The following is a 15,446-nucleotide window of genomic DNA, read 5'->3' on the forward strand; positions in this document are numbered from 1 at the left end:
TTTCTAGACGCTTTAGGGATAGTTCATCTGGTATTGAGACAAAGGGGACACTACCATTGCCACTTAAGGGATTTTGTTTTTTGGATATGCGCCATAAAGCTCTGTGCCTTTATGATGTTTTGTGCATCATGCTAATTGTGGGTGTTTGTTTACTAGTTCATTTGTATCTGTGTCCTAGCTCAGCATAGCCACTTAATCGGAGCTATATCTCGGTGCCAAGCTAGCAAGGTAGCTAGTTGGACATATCACAACTGTAAGCATAACAGCTGCATGTTGCAAATGAAATTATAAAAACAATGACTGCAAACTATGTAGCCTACTTGCATATTCAAAAATATTCACTCGATAGAGCATATTTGAATTAAAATTGGAACAGCACCACACACTCAGTGCAACACAGCAGCCTTGTGAAAAGGACATATTAAATGTGCTGGATCATTCCAAATCCAGAATGGTAAAAATGTATTCTACTCCCAAATCAATCAAATCCAATGAAGTCCTTGTCAAGCACATAATTTGTATTGTGCTTGCAGTATTTGTGGTGAATGTACTGTGTTTAATGATTAGTGTTTCATTTTGCTGAATTTTAAATGTGAAATGAATTGTACCTACAGACACGTAATGTAAGTGATGTGACAGTTCGGAAAGACAGATCCTAGTATTCATAGGACACGAACGATAGAGCTGGACAAAAGAATTACATGTAGACCTACTGTGGGACTGTAACCAACAACTCATATACTGTATATTCCATAACAGCACTGCTAAAAAATTGGGAGTTTTTACTTGGCAGAACTTTATATTTGAAATTGTTTTTTTTTGGTTTTGTCAGTGTTGCCCCTTAATTTGCTAACGTGTCTTGCAAGAAAACAGCAGGCTGGTAACGTTCACCGGCCAAAGAGAAAGTCTCTTTACTTCCACAGCTAATAGTGAATGAAAAAAAGAAAAACTGAGATAAATTATGGCGTCAACAAATAAAAGTATGAAATATACACACCTGAAATTCACATATATTAAAAGACCAAAGTGATAATAAGTCATGCAAGTGATTTGCTGTAATATGCAGTCATAGCTTTGGAGCATTTAAAAATAGAACGTTTTAAAGCTCTTAAGAAAAAAAAAATGTTGAACACTTCAATAAAAATATTTTAAAATAATTTCAAATGTCATTATCTGATGATACATTCATATTTCTAAAAAAAAATTAAAATAAAATAAAATCTAAAACCGTGATTAATTGCAAAAACCCAATTGAAAGTTGTGGCATTATGCTCAGAATCCTTCCTGTTTCAACTTGTAGATGTTGACCCTGACCACATTAGACATTTAATAATTATCTGAGGTAAAAATTGAACCACTGCACAATACCAGTCCAACACAACCAGCTGAACAATTCTAACATGGCAACATGATGTTGACCCTGACCACATTAGACATTTAATAATTATCTGAGGTAAAAATTGAACCACTGCACAATACCAGTCCAACACAACCAGCTGAACAATTCTAACATGGCAACAAAACAATTTAAGTGATCACCGACACTGGAGTCTCAATTGCTATCTCAAAACGGAGTACCACGGCAGACACAAACAATAGGCTTCAGAGTGAAACCAATCTCAAGTTTTTAAGCTGAAATAAATCTCCACACATTGTTCATCCTTTCAACTATATTCACTATTTTTTAAGTGGGTTCAAGCAATAATAATAAATAATAAACTCCTGCTCTTAGCTACTACTAGGTACTAGGATTCATCTCCAGGGCTAGTTGTACTGCTGCTATAATAGTTGATAGCTTCAGTTAGCTAGTCATTTTGAATATGCATTTCTGCACCTATAGGCAGTATCTATGCATGCTTGTTCATGCAACACTTTGCATATATTTTACATCTATATTGGTACTTATCGCAGAAGAACCAACCTTTTCCATTAAGTCTGATAATTGCAGTTCGGTGGACACTTCATGTCAAAAACGTAATCAGACGACATAATAAGTAAAAGTTTTATCAGAAAACTAGAGTTTTAGAACGTGTTCTGTTCATATCTATGGGATGCCAATTTTTCGGAAAGCTTATCCCAATTCACAGATAACCTTTTTCATTTTGGAGATTGGAAACGCCTTAACTGTGTCAGTGCTCTTTTTACAGCACTTGTTTGACCAATTAAAGCACCTGATTTTAGTGTCTGAAAAATGAAAACCAGGACATCCTGTGGCTGTCCAGGACCGGGGCTGGGGAAGTCTACTCTATGCACTGCAAGCCGTGAAAGGATGAAATAAATATTACAAATAACATTATTGCTATGTCACATATAAAAAGCAATTAAAATGCTATTATCAGAGAAGCCATGCTATGGAATTCAATTACCTTACCTGTGCCAGTCCCTATCTACTACAGTATGTGCCTTGTGATTTTAAATATTTGCCCTGAAAATCAGTTTGACATCAATATTTATCAGGGTGTACCTTTCACACTCCACATTGTTGAACTAATGAATATGTCAATGCAAACAGAGTAGAATGGCTTCAGCCACGGCAGTTGTAGCGGTAAGCTCAGTCATTTAAAAACACTTCTGACGAAGTGTTTCACAGCAATCACAGGGATATAGAAAACTATGCCGCCACGGCACATATTCATGATTTTAAAAACATAAGTACCACAATGGCAAAACACAAAAAAACAGGATTGAAAACGAAAACAAGACTTAATTGCAATTCTGATGGACTCTCACTGTTTTACGCATTTCAAGTGATTATGATTTGCTTTTCATTTCACACTCGAATAATTGGAAATGTGTTCTTGAAAGACAAGTTTAAAGAGAACTACAAGCAGCGTGAAGCTGTCTTTCGTCATTGATGCATGTGTGTGTGTATATATATTTGTGTGATAGATAGATAGATAGATAGACAGATAGATGGATATATACTGTAGATGGATAGATATATAGGTGTGTGTAAATCAATAATTACTTAAATATAGTAAATACCTGATGCATCAGCTGTTGTAATTTCAGATAATAGTTCTAACAGCTTTCCCCCCACACCACAGCCAACCCATCTTCAACCAATGCATAAGCTGTAGTGATGGGCAAAGCAGTTCTTTTCAGTGTACTGAATCATTAGAATCAGTTCACTAAAAAGATTTGTTCAAAAGATTCGTTCACCGAATCGTTCAGTGCTTGACTGGAGCTCCGACTGCGAAGTCCCACTCACTGAACTGAAACACGGCCGAAAAAGATACCGTTTGCAAACTACCTAATTATTAAATAAACTATTTGGTACTACTTCCTACTTCGAGATTTCAAGACATGCGATGGAGGGAGAGGGAGAGGGGCGGGCTTGAGTGACTCAGCGACTGTCTATCACTCAGGGCTCACGTTCACTGTGTACGTTCAGTGAATGAATCACTGAACATGCATCGTTCAGTGTATCCCTGCGAACGAATCACATTCGCTCGCTATTGACTATAGAGAGCTCAACTGAACTGAGAAATGAACGGATCTTTTCAGGAAGTGATTCAATTCAGTTCGTTCACCCAAAAGATTTGTTCTTTTGAATGAATTGTTTGCGAACGACACAACAATAATTAGCTGAGCACCAATTGTTTTTAATAGCACATGAACAGTGTGCTTGTTGGTGGCTCCAATGACCATGACCACATCAGGTCTAGAGTCCCCATACCAACAAAGGCATGATTCCCTTGGCGAAAATAACATTGGGATGGCAGGTATGCCATCCGCCAAGTTACGCCTTGAAGGGACGTGCCCCAATCCTATACAGCACTGAGAGTTTCTAACTTTTCAGGGTTTCCGACAGAAATAACGACAATGATCACACACTCTTAACCCTTACAGTAAGAGCATTAACATCTGTACCTACCTAACCTCATGTAAACACACAGAATTCAGATTCAACTTGACACGTCCACACAATACAGCCCCAAACTTGTGTTATTTTGCATTTTTTTCCTTCTTCGTCATCACAGATGCTCCAGTCCCACAATCAATAATTCTCCCTGTTGGAAATTTAGCTACATGATGATGATGATGAGTGATGGGCATTTGGGTGATTTTCAGTGCTTGAGTACTCATGGGAAATTTCTACTTGAGAAGAGTACTTGAGTGGTCATTCTGTCCCGGGGTGAGAATCCATGATTATTGCTGTTCCGTATTTTTGAAAGTTCCGTCACTTTCCACATTTTGTCATTTACACCATTTCCTCCATTTTTAGTGCTTTCCATGACTTTTTGGCAATTTTGGATAGAAACTGTTAAACTTCACGTAGCCTAAAGCGTGATTTTTTGCCTGTAGACTAGGCCTATAGCATTTTGACCATATTGTCAATGCTGGGAGAAACAATGTGGGTCAATGTCAATTCTAGAATGTGCTGGAATCAAGATTATTGTCCTGGTCAGTTGTTGTAATGAAATGTTTGACGCCCTTGTCTACAATGTTGTTGCTGAGCTCTCCTTCACCCGTTGCAGTTACATGTTAGTGACAATATGCTTCATCAAATACTCAAATAAAAGAGGACACATAATAGCCCAACGTTATTATTTTAGTAGGCCTAATGCAAATTTGAGCACGATGCATTTCATGTTCTGTTTTTCTGTTTTTGCCCCATTTATGTACTGCATGTTTGTGTGTCAGATAAATTTTAGCCAAATAAGTACAATTGTATAATTTATTAAAATAATAAAAAGTCCTATTTGTGAACACAATTTTCAAAATAATAATAAAAAAAATAAAACAAAACAATAATAATAATAATAATAATAATAATGCTTTTATTCATGACGTGCATTTAATATACTCAAAGCACTGGATGCCAACAATTGTTCAAACATATAGTGTAGTCATTTTTACAATTTTTAAGTGTAACACAGCTGAATTGCAGATTCCTTCCACTGTAAATGATATAAATTTCATGTGACACATAAAGTTTGATTGACCACATTGTCTTCAGATGGTCAGATGAAAAAAGCCCAAGGCCAAGTTACATTAAATAATTTACGAAACTTTGGGTAGCATTGCTTTTCAATAGAGCTTGTTTAATTTGTGTGAGCTTACATAGCCAATATGGTTTGCTATAACTTGGCCTCGTATTGATATCTTGATATTGATAGTATTTTTGACAGCAGGCCTAGATTTTGTAAGTTTTAATCAATGACTTACAGACAGTAAGACAGTACTTTGTATACATGAGCAGCTTGGCATTTTGTGGGTTGAAAACGTGTTTAAGCTGAGATTAATCATGCGCCGTGCTCTCTGCGATCGGATTCATTCAGCCTTACTGCTGCTGGCCTTCTGCCACGCAGAGCTTATCTCAGTGGGGCATCACACATCATCCAGGAGTTCCCTGATGCTTCCAGGACTACGCAGGTCCAAGCAGCACGGTCCGTCACCATCCAGCCCATTTCTCCCTGTTCCGGTAGGAAATTTGGTTACCGTTCAAACGGTGTGCTTAGCAATTACGCTAAAGCACACATGCTCCCGCAAGCAGTTCATCATGTCACAAGTGAAAGAGGTGACATTGTGCCTCCTGGTTATTCCCGGTCAAATCAGGACAGGTGTCCATTTTTAAGAATTCATTTACGACATGCTGCTTATGGGTGTGGAAAAAAATCTATATTTAGTCATGTTATACTGATATTGCGGAGGTGAAGCAAGCATAGCAGCCAGATGGTGGCTCGCAGGGGATTTTCAGGATGTCTCAGAATGGCAGCGTTTGTATACTGCCCTCTGCAAAGTTTTGTTTTCCCCTCACCCCCTGCACACACATACACGCACACGTGCACACACATACGCACACACCACACTCAAACACACACACATGCACATAGACACACAACACGCACATGCAGACACACACTCTCTCACACACACACACACACACACATACACACACACACACACACTTACACACACAAATATACACACACACACACACACACACACACCCATGCACACACACCACACACCTACACACACACACACAGCATTCCAGTGTAGGTTTCATGGAGCAGACAGGCCTGATGAAGGTGTCCTGGCTTCAAAGACGTCCCCCCACATGCGGAAGGGAAAGTGAGGAGGATGCGGGGTGGCATATGTTGTCACTCTCTGAGGTGGCCGTCCCGCCGATTGTCAGAGATAGAAGCGGAGGAAACTGGGAGGAAATGACAAACTGTTTCGGAAGGGAAGAAGGAGAAGTAAAAGAGAGGAGTCGCATCACTGCCAAGGTTATGTGTTGCAAGGCACACCAAGTCTTTCAGCTTTTGCTCTCTTTGGTTTCTCTGTCCCTTTTCAGACTTGCCAAGACCTGCATTAAATCAACATGCATCCTTAACTTTGTCCCTCAGTAAAATGTAGTCAGTATTTTCCTTCAGTGCAAACATTGACAACATATTTTTCAATGGGTTTTTTATTATTGTTATGATCACTGACTCCAACCTGGTTTACGTCTTCATTTTTCCTTAAAAGTGACTTTTATATCACAATTTAATGGCTGTTCCCTTCACAAACATAATTTAGATTATGCTTTTGAGGTGAACAAATGAATATTTGCATGTAACTTTCGGAGAAAAGGATAAATTGATTGAATCCAGGGAAAACTCCCAATTTCAATCCCATTTTCCACTCCACATACATGTTTTTACACATTACAGGACATTTTTTGAGTTAAGATTTATTTTATCATTAGGTATAAATATACAATGTATGTTTGAAATTCTATAAGGCTGTCATTTTCCAACTTTGATACATACTTTAAATTAAAATCAATAAAATAAAATGAAGCTTTTGAAAACCTTCTTTTCATCATACATAGATATCTATCGTACTGGCTAACTGATTCATGAATTTGACTGGCATTAAATCAGACATTTAATCCATTTCGTTTTAACCACTTTGTCCAGTTGAATCCATTCAGTTTGTCTTTCACTGCAGTCCACCACTACATTCCAAATTATTAGTTTATCACCGCAAAGACTTGAGATGGACAAGGAAACATGCTTGTCATTTCTGTAGTGATAAAGAAAGTAACATTGACTGCAAATTTGTTTGGCCTCTGGATATTTCTAATTCTTTAGGTGCTGTACAAAACATTACTGTGGCTTTATGATGGGGTGGTAATGACAGCTTTATAGAAGGCAGTGAAACAAAAAAGGAAATAGAATGTATTCACCTCAGATAAGAAACTGCAGAAATAGCATGAATAGAAAATGGATTTTTCCATTGGGCCTCAATATTTATACTTCGGTTTGATGGAAAAGTGAGCAGTGGGTGAGTAATGATATGTGGATTTTACAAAATGCTGCAAAATGGAATGTGTCTCCCGTTAAAAAACATCTGCTGGCCACAGTACGTGGGATAGGCTTGCAGCATATTGATCACGCAGCTCGTGCTGTGAGTTTGGCACGCTGGACGTTCGCTCCGTCTTTCCCCCTCTTCTCCTCCCTCTCTTTTCTCGGTTTGCACCCGAAGCCATGGAGGGCGTGGAGCCTCTCACTCATGGAGTGGTGCTGGAACTGCGCATAGATTTTTAACCAGCGGTGGCACATCAAAGGTTTATAAGCCCTACGGTTAAACACATCGGTTTTTATAAACATCCGAATAATGAGCGTGCGCACACACACACACACACACACACTCATGCACGCATACATTCCCATTCTCTCTCTTTTTCTTTCGCTCTTTCTTTCTCTCATAAGCTCAGAGCTGCACTAAAGCTAAAGAGTTTCGACATTAGATGCAATTGACGATTCTGATCTAAGCGTGCTCTGTCTCCCACTCTTCTCTGTAAGAGTTGGGCGTCTGTGGTGTGGGATTTATGGTGTGTGTGGCATCTCTACAGACCAGTTCCCACCACCAGCTCTGGCTGCCACAGTCAAGCACCACCCCCCAAATACCCTGTCACCCTGTTAAAGCTGGGCCAGAAGGCTTTCCCCTTTGGCACTCTCAAAGTAAATAAATTTTAAAAAACAGCTGACGCCACGCTGCGGCTAAGTCATTATGAAGAGAGTCGGTCCAAACTTTTTTCACTCGGCAGACTAATTTCCTGAAATGCACACAGCATGACCTACTTAGGTTCCTGGTTTGGCTTAATCCGGGCAGTATCACAGGGAAGCAAGCATGGGGCGACTGCATGGAAACCACATCTGTTTCAGTTCGCTATGAGCACAGGAGCCTCTGGCTCAGACATTTCCTATGATACAGAGAGAAAGAAAATGTGTACTGGTGAACAATGAGTGGTGGCAAAGTCTGTATGAGCTTTGCACATTTGGATTTTGGGGTTTTACCAATTTTTAATTTGTAATTTGAAAGCAATTTTCTGATTATTCCCCACATTTTCAAAGGGAATTCAGTTTGGGACAGGGTTTGGTTCAATTCCCTTTGATAATTTCCACTTAGCTGGCAGCATTTGAGGGCAGCATTGTCACTATTTCCTCAGACTTCCCACTTTCGTTAAATTAATGGCAGCTCAAACCAGCGAAGTGGTGGAAACATATATACAGTGAACTCAATAATTTCTTGTTGTCACATCTAAAAGTACATTTTAATGATTTAATACATTGGAATAATGTAAATAATGTTCATAAGCCTTGGTCAGTTTTCCCAGAACTAGCCCACTAACTTTCTAGTAATCATGTTACATCCCAGTAGTACAACATAGCTAGCGTTAACTTGGCTTACATACAGCGAACATACTGAAATCATGATATAACTATAGGCTATTGGCTGGTTATGTAGTTAGCTGAACTAAATTTTTTTTAAATAGAGAATCAGGACAATTAGAGCTATACCCACAGAATCTGTATTTATTTTACGTTGGGTCTGTCAGTTGGAAAGTAAAAGTGGTCGGCTGTAACAGTAAACATTAAGCTCATGTCGGTTTTGTGAACTCTCTGTGATGTCATTCTGCCTTCAAAGTGCATCCCAAATTTGTTGCCTTTAGAGGTTCCTTGACCGTTAGGATGCTGCCTTCAGAGGGAGCTCACTTCTAAGGATGCAGGCAGCGAGGCGTATTGGGAGACAGCCATTGTGTCTTTCTCCGCCCATGCACCAGTCAAGTGTAACCTTGGGTCCAGGGTGGCAGCCAGCTGCCAGACTCACCTGCTTGCCATGTCACAGCATAGCGATAACGTCCGACATATGGAGTGACTCCCAGGTGCAACTTTATCAGCCTGGCATCAGTTGATTCTCTCGTGTCTCGTGGAGCTTTCTGGTGAGTGGGGGCTTGAAGCTGTGACACAACGTGTGAGGGGATCTGAAGAGGTGACCTCATCATCTACCGCCGACTATTCCACCACGTTGCATTAGCAGCCTGGAGCTTCAGATGACCCTCAAAGATTTTTGTTGCTCTTGTGGTTTTGGGGCAAATTTATGAAAACTTTTGAAGTATTGCCATCACGTTTTTTTATAAGGCCAGCTTGTTCCAGGGGACATGCACCACAAGGTGGACAGTGTAGATGAAGCATGGGCTTTTCTCAGGTTGCAAATAGCCCAGTTCATCTATTATACCGATCTCCGTGAGGTCAGCTTTGTCATCATCATCATCATCTTCTGTGTCACTGTCATGAACCTTCACTGTTGGGAAGAGAGTGAATGCCTTCACATGTTCACAGCTTTATCGATCGCAATGACGGACACTTTGTTGACAATGTTGTAGATGGCATTCTCACATTTCTGAAAAATGTTCTCTGCTGTGTGTCTCCCCTTGAACCTTTCACAAGCCAGCATTACTGTGTGAAGTTCAAAGTCCACAAGCAAGTGACTAATTATACCCAAAAAAGACCATATGTCCCTGCTGGACCAGATGTCCAGCGTAAGACCGATATACAGTATTGAGCCTTCTGCATTTGTGCTGTCAGGTCATCCTTGATGATAGATGTGAGCTGTGGAATACGCTTCTGACTCAAGAGCTTGCGGCTTGGCATGGTGAAATTAGGTTATTCTACATTGAGAATTCTGCAAAAGTCCTTGTTTTCAACAGTTTCAACAGGTTAAACTTCAATTGGTGACTGTTGTTGGCAGGGCCGGACCGTGGCATAAACGCTGTATGCGGTTGTTTTGGGCCACAACCGCTAGGGGGGCCCACACGACGACGAAGGGGGGGGGGGGCGGCACACGTTCCAATGTTTATGTAAGGTAAATAACGTTATTTTCATAATTACGTTATTGATCCCCTATCGCAGAATTAGCGGTATAAATTTGAAATGGAATAGCAACAGAACATTGTATAACAACGTCATGTAAGAAGGATTTTACCAAGAGAACCCCCCCTCCCCCAGGTCCTGCAATGCCGCTGCAATACACCTGCTGATAATATATTCATCATAATCCAACCCGTTTTCCACTTGTTCCCCACCTCTGATCATGAAAATACCGACATCCAATAGCCACACCCTGTCCACCCAGTTGTTGTGCCATTGACTGCGTCCCTGTGATTCTGGAGCCCATAGTTTAGTGGAAGTATGACCTACAGTGTTCTTTCCAACTAAAGTGCTCTACAATTTTCCTTGACCTTATATTTGAATAGCAACTGCAAACATTTTTTTTGCTCATGTATTATCAATAATGGCAATGCCTACTCAACGCATGAATGATGTATAATAATAACAACAACAACAATAATAACAATACATTCTGATATTTTGACAGGGATGAAACAAACTTGTTCAATACTTCACTGAATGCAGGCACACCAGAATCAGATTTTTTTCTTTTTACATGGCTTTAATACAGCATAAATACAGCATACATTTCATCATAAGCTATATTCCCATTTTTGACAGACTAAAATGGTCAGTGTTAAATCAACTCTTAGACTACATTTTACATTAAGATAGTAGATATGGTCCCTAGTGGACTCTATATAAACTCTGTTAGAGTTGAATTAACACAAGACATTTTATTGTGTACACTTGAAAACTGTGAACAAAGGCCTCTCTAGTAGCCCAGTGCGTTTCTCTGAAACTGGTGGGCTATTGCAGCAAGTAACCGTGGTAACCGAAAAAGCACCAACATGTGCACAGCAGCATCCAAACTCACCCCTAGCTGTTTGTGTGATTATGGGTGCAGGCCTTACTGTGAACTGTGACTCACTATGGGCAACTACACAATACCGGCACGGTTCGAAGGATCATCTGAGGCAAAACCGCACAGCTGGAAGGAAGAGGCGCCGCAAGGAACCAATCGTACGCCTGCGTGCATCATCGCACCAAATTATTGTTATCAAACAGACGTACCACTGTGAGCAGCATGCTGACAATACAGTAACATAAGGCCACAGTGGACTAATGATGACATCACAATGTGATGTCCTCAGTCCTGGCAGGGTGAAGGTAAACCATGAATACACATGTATTTAAGCAGACTGGTGAAGTGGGACAGAATGACTACAATTTGTGTCTGGTGCAAAACGCACATTGTAAGTTGTTTGTGTTATATGAATGGAAACAACTACCAATGTGGTTTTGCACTGAATACGCTGGGTTTTAATTTCAACAACAGCTATTTACAAGGACTTCAGAACGACAAACGACGCGCTCCAGCCTATTTGTACTACAGTGTGCTTCCTCTATAATTTCAGAGGGCTAAGCGGCTTAACAATGACATACAAAAGGGGAAAAATGAGAGTTGTCAAAAACAGTAACTTGTCAAGACAGAAAGGAAGGGCTCAGACAGGGGAAAGTTAAGATTGCAAGTTTGGTTGTCAGCCAAAAAACATGGGTCAAGCACAAAAACAGCTGACGGACTGTCACACAGTAGACTCTTCAGCAAATCCTGACTCCCACGCAGTCCTCGGGTGCGTGCGTTTATTTTAAATGCAGCCGACAAGCCTGGCAACTCTGTGTGTCCGTCGATGAGGAAAACACGGTCCCTCCGATACCTCTCCTCATTACGCCACGCTGGTTGGCAAAATGAATGCACTATACCCATAATTTCCGCTCCTGAAACCTCCAATTTGATGATTTATTTGTAATCTCGGGGTTCTACGAATATTAAATCGCACAAAGGAGCATTGAACCTGCAGCCTGTAATTATGATCAAGTCTTCAGTCTGCTCTTACCTATAAAGAACAGAGAAATGTGCCCTGACTCCTAATAACATATTTCCTGATTTATTTGAGTAAATTGAAATTCTCCTCTGAGCTGTGTGTAAGAAAGTGAACATAAGAGTTAAACAGAAAAATGTAGTTTCCTTTGTTTCCAGAATGCTTTACCGTATGCCCTGTTCGTCTGCTGTTATTTGTCTTTTGGTGTACCTCAGGGTAACCCTGAGTTGGGAGCATATGGCCTCTAATACATTTAGTTTTATTTTAATAATAGTAGAATTTGGTGGCTAATTTGTAACAAAATTTGTCCTGCTGAACAGAGGGACTGAACTGCTATTACTGCTTCTACTGTATGGTGGCAGGCTCTTTTTAAATCTATACACAAACACTTATACAATATTGTCTGTTGGAACTGCATATATTTATGTCTGAACAATCATACATATCATATCATACATATGATAAAGTAATCAAGGAGATTTTTAAATTTAGTATGGGAACCAAAATCAGAATCAAGATTCATTTGTTGGTATTAATATAGTATTAATTTCAATAGCAATGTTGGAACTATACGTTTCAACACTTTATACCTTTGTAGGACAATGATGATGTGTTGATGAGGTAGTTCATTGAATAAACAGCAGCTGAATAAATCCCCCATTAAAGGAGGAATAATAAGGTGAAAACGCTGTTCTTCGTCCAACATTCCACATGCAATTGAGAAATGAACACAAGAAATGGACATTCTGTCCAGGAAGGCAGACATTACCCACCAGAAGGTGCTCCATGAAATGCATCAGCACACTGTATCAACATGCTTCCCAGGTGCTGCTCTTGGAATATGCAGAAGGTACACGGACACATTCACAAAGACAAACACAATAAGAGACGCACACAGAAATACACCTAGGCACTTACACACATGCATATTGACACGCCTATGTATTTATACACACACACACACACACCACACACACACACACACACAGTGTTTATATACACTGGCATGCAGTCCCACAGACACACAGTTTCAGCTAACATAAAAGGACTTCTGGGGCCGTCTGTATTCACCGATGCCGAACATCGAACCGTCAGGGATCGCGCACGTGAACTCAAGCAAGCGAAGGGCCCCGGATGGGCCTATCCGCGGGGCGCTGCTCAGAAGATTAGCGCAAATGCTTCTTCAGGGTGCCGTCCCCTGCCCCCGCCCCCCCCCCCCCCCCGTCCCCCCGCCTGCTTTATTTGGTCTGTGGGGGGGGGGGAACCCGGCCGTGCGTCCGTGGCCTGCGAGCTTTCCACCCTTCAGAGGTCGCTCGGAGCCCTTCTCCAGCCCCGGGCTTTTCTTCTCTGTTTTCCGGAGATTTGTGTGATCTGTAAAGGTTGCCTTTCTTTTAAAGAGTCGCCTCGTATTTCATTAAGCCCCTAAATTCACCACCTGATTATCAAGTCGCTCGGCGCGAGGTATTTATGCTATCTGCTCCGGGAAGCACCTGCATAATCACTCAGTGCATCTGCTGATGCTAACGCGTCCTTCTTAATCACAGACTCATGCGCAGGCTGTGGGACTCTTAATTGTTCTTTTTTTCTCTCAATCCGGCGGAAGAATGATTTAGGAGTTAATCCCCGGCGTGAGACTGGATTTGGGTTTTTTCTAAGTCATAAATGAAAGGGTATATTATTTTTGTACGCAAAAAAATGGATCGCGGATGAGGCCGCAGCAAGTTAAATGCCAGAGCAAAATTTGCAATGCGTTACTTCATGTACCCAGACACAATGTACAAATATTTAGCCATTTTGGAACTTTATAATAAATAACATATGGGAGCATATGGCTTTTTATTAAGCAGGGTGTAGACTTCAGGCGTTCGGGTTTCTTTTTAAATGCCATAAACAGGGGAAGGATCAATATAAAGTCAATGGGGTTTAAGTGCTTTTTAAAAACGCGCCATAAACGCTGAGGCAGGATGCATGCTGACTGGAGAGGATCAGCCTATTTCATGGGCCCAGGCCTCTTCTGGAACCTTCTATTGGCAGCAGTCAGGAGTGCTGGAAGTCGGTAGATTACTCGCTCCTCTAATTCTTTCATTCTCTTCTTTTTTTTCCCTCCATCCTCGTTTGCCTGCCCTGCCCTAGGTGGTCGGTCAGATTGACCAGCTCACGTCCGACTTTGACTTTGACCTGGAGCCGGACGACTGGACGGTCGCCACGGCGAGCAGCACGTCCAGCAGCGAGAGGGGTCTGGGCGACGCCTTCCGGCTGGACTTCCTCAACCCGGACGTGCTCTCCGACAGCTGGGAGTTCTGCAGCTTCCTGGAGAGCTCGCTGTCTCCGAGCGCCGCGCCGCCCCAGAAACCTCCCGAACGAGCAGAGGAGGAGGAGGAGGAGGAGGAGGAGTCACGGCCGGCGCGGGCGAGAGCGACCGCGACCGCGACCTCGCCCGGGACCACGCCCGCGACCGCCACGGCGTACTCGCAGATGAACGGGGGCCTCCCCATCCCCAACGGGCCCCTGATCGTCACCCCGGACTCCTCCAGCGAAGAGGCGACCAGCTCCACGCACAGTCACAAGACCTCCCGCAACTCCGGCACCAGGGAGCGGGTCCGCTTCAGCGACAAGATCCTGTACCACGCCCTGTGCTGCGACGACGACGAGGACGAGGAGGAAGAGGGGGAGGAGGAGGGAGGCTGCGGGACGCCGGAGACGGACAACGAGCTCAGCCCGCCGGTCGCCTCGCCCACGGCCACGCCCCCGGCCACGCCCAAGCTCCCGCCCTCCGAACACTCCCACCACAACTGCCTGGACCCCTCCCCTCTCCCCTCGTCTTTGCGGGCGGGCGGGGGGCAGACGGCTTTGGGAAACCCCACGCCTGCCAAAAAGGGTCTCCTCAACCCGGGCTGCCGAAAGAAACTGGTACGGAACAGCAGCACGCAGACCGTGTCGGACAAGAGTACCCAAACTGTACTGCCCTATATACCAGCCAAACAGAAAACAAAGGACCTGCATTGAGACGACACAAAAACTTCAAACGAGACAAATAAAGGGACCGTGTACACTTTAATATCGAATATATAGAAAATAGATTAATATACGAATAAGTACATAAATATTATAAAATTAAATAAATGATATGTGGGAAATCTCTCGACTACCTAACGTCATTTTGAGGCTCAGGGAAATAAAGACTAGAAATAATATTCCACAGAAATGGAAAAGCTGTTCCTTAGAACCGGACCAAAACGGTGGGAGCCCTGAAGGTTTGTTATCCCTTAAAGCACTAACGTAATTCCCTGAACCTTCAGAATTTACTGGAAGAGTGTGATTTATTTACGGGAGATGTGTGAGAAAGATCAAATTTTTTGGTAAGCTGCCATCTAACAGCGTGTACAATTTTTGT

General features: G+C 42.0%; 1 protein-coding gene across 1 annotated transcript in view; it reads left to right on the top strand.

Annotated features, from left to right (window-relative positions):
- LOC118227017 (inhibitory synaptic factor 1-like) overlaps positions 1-15,189 on the top strand; it is a 57,460-nt gene extending 42,271 nt beyond the window's left edge. Inside the window, exon 3 of the mRNA XM_035417068.1 lies at positions 14,186-15,189. Coding sequence (XP_035272959.1) covers positions 14,186-15,058 — 873 coding nt within the window. The 3' untranslated portion in view covers positions 15,059-15,189. The remainder of the gene's footprint in view (positions 1-14,185) is intronic.
- Positions 15,190-15,446: the final 257 nt, after the last annotated feature.

Source organism: Anguilla anguilla, chromosome 5 (genome assembly GCF_013347855.1).
Source record: "Anguilla anguilla isolate fAngAng1 chromosome 5, fAngAng1.pri, whole genome shotgun sequence".
NCBI classification, from domain to species: domain Eukaryota; kingdom Metazoa; phylum Chordata; class Actinopteri; order Anguilliformes; family Anguillidae; genus Anguilla; species Anguilla anguilla.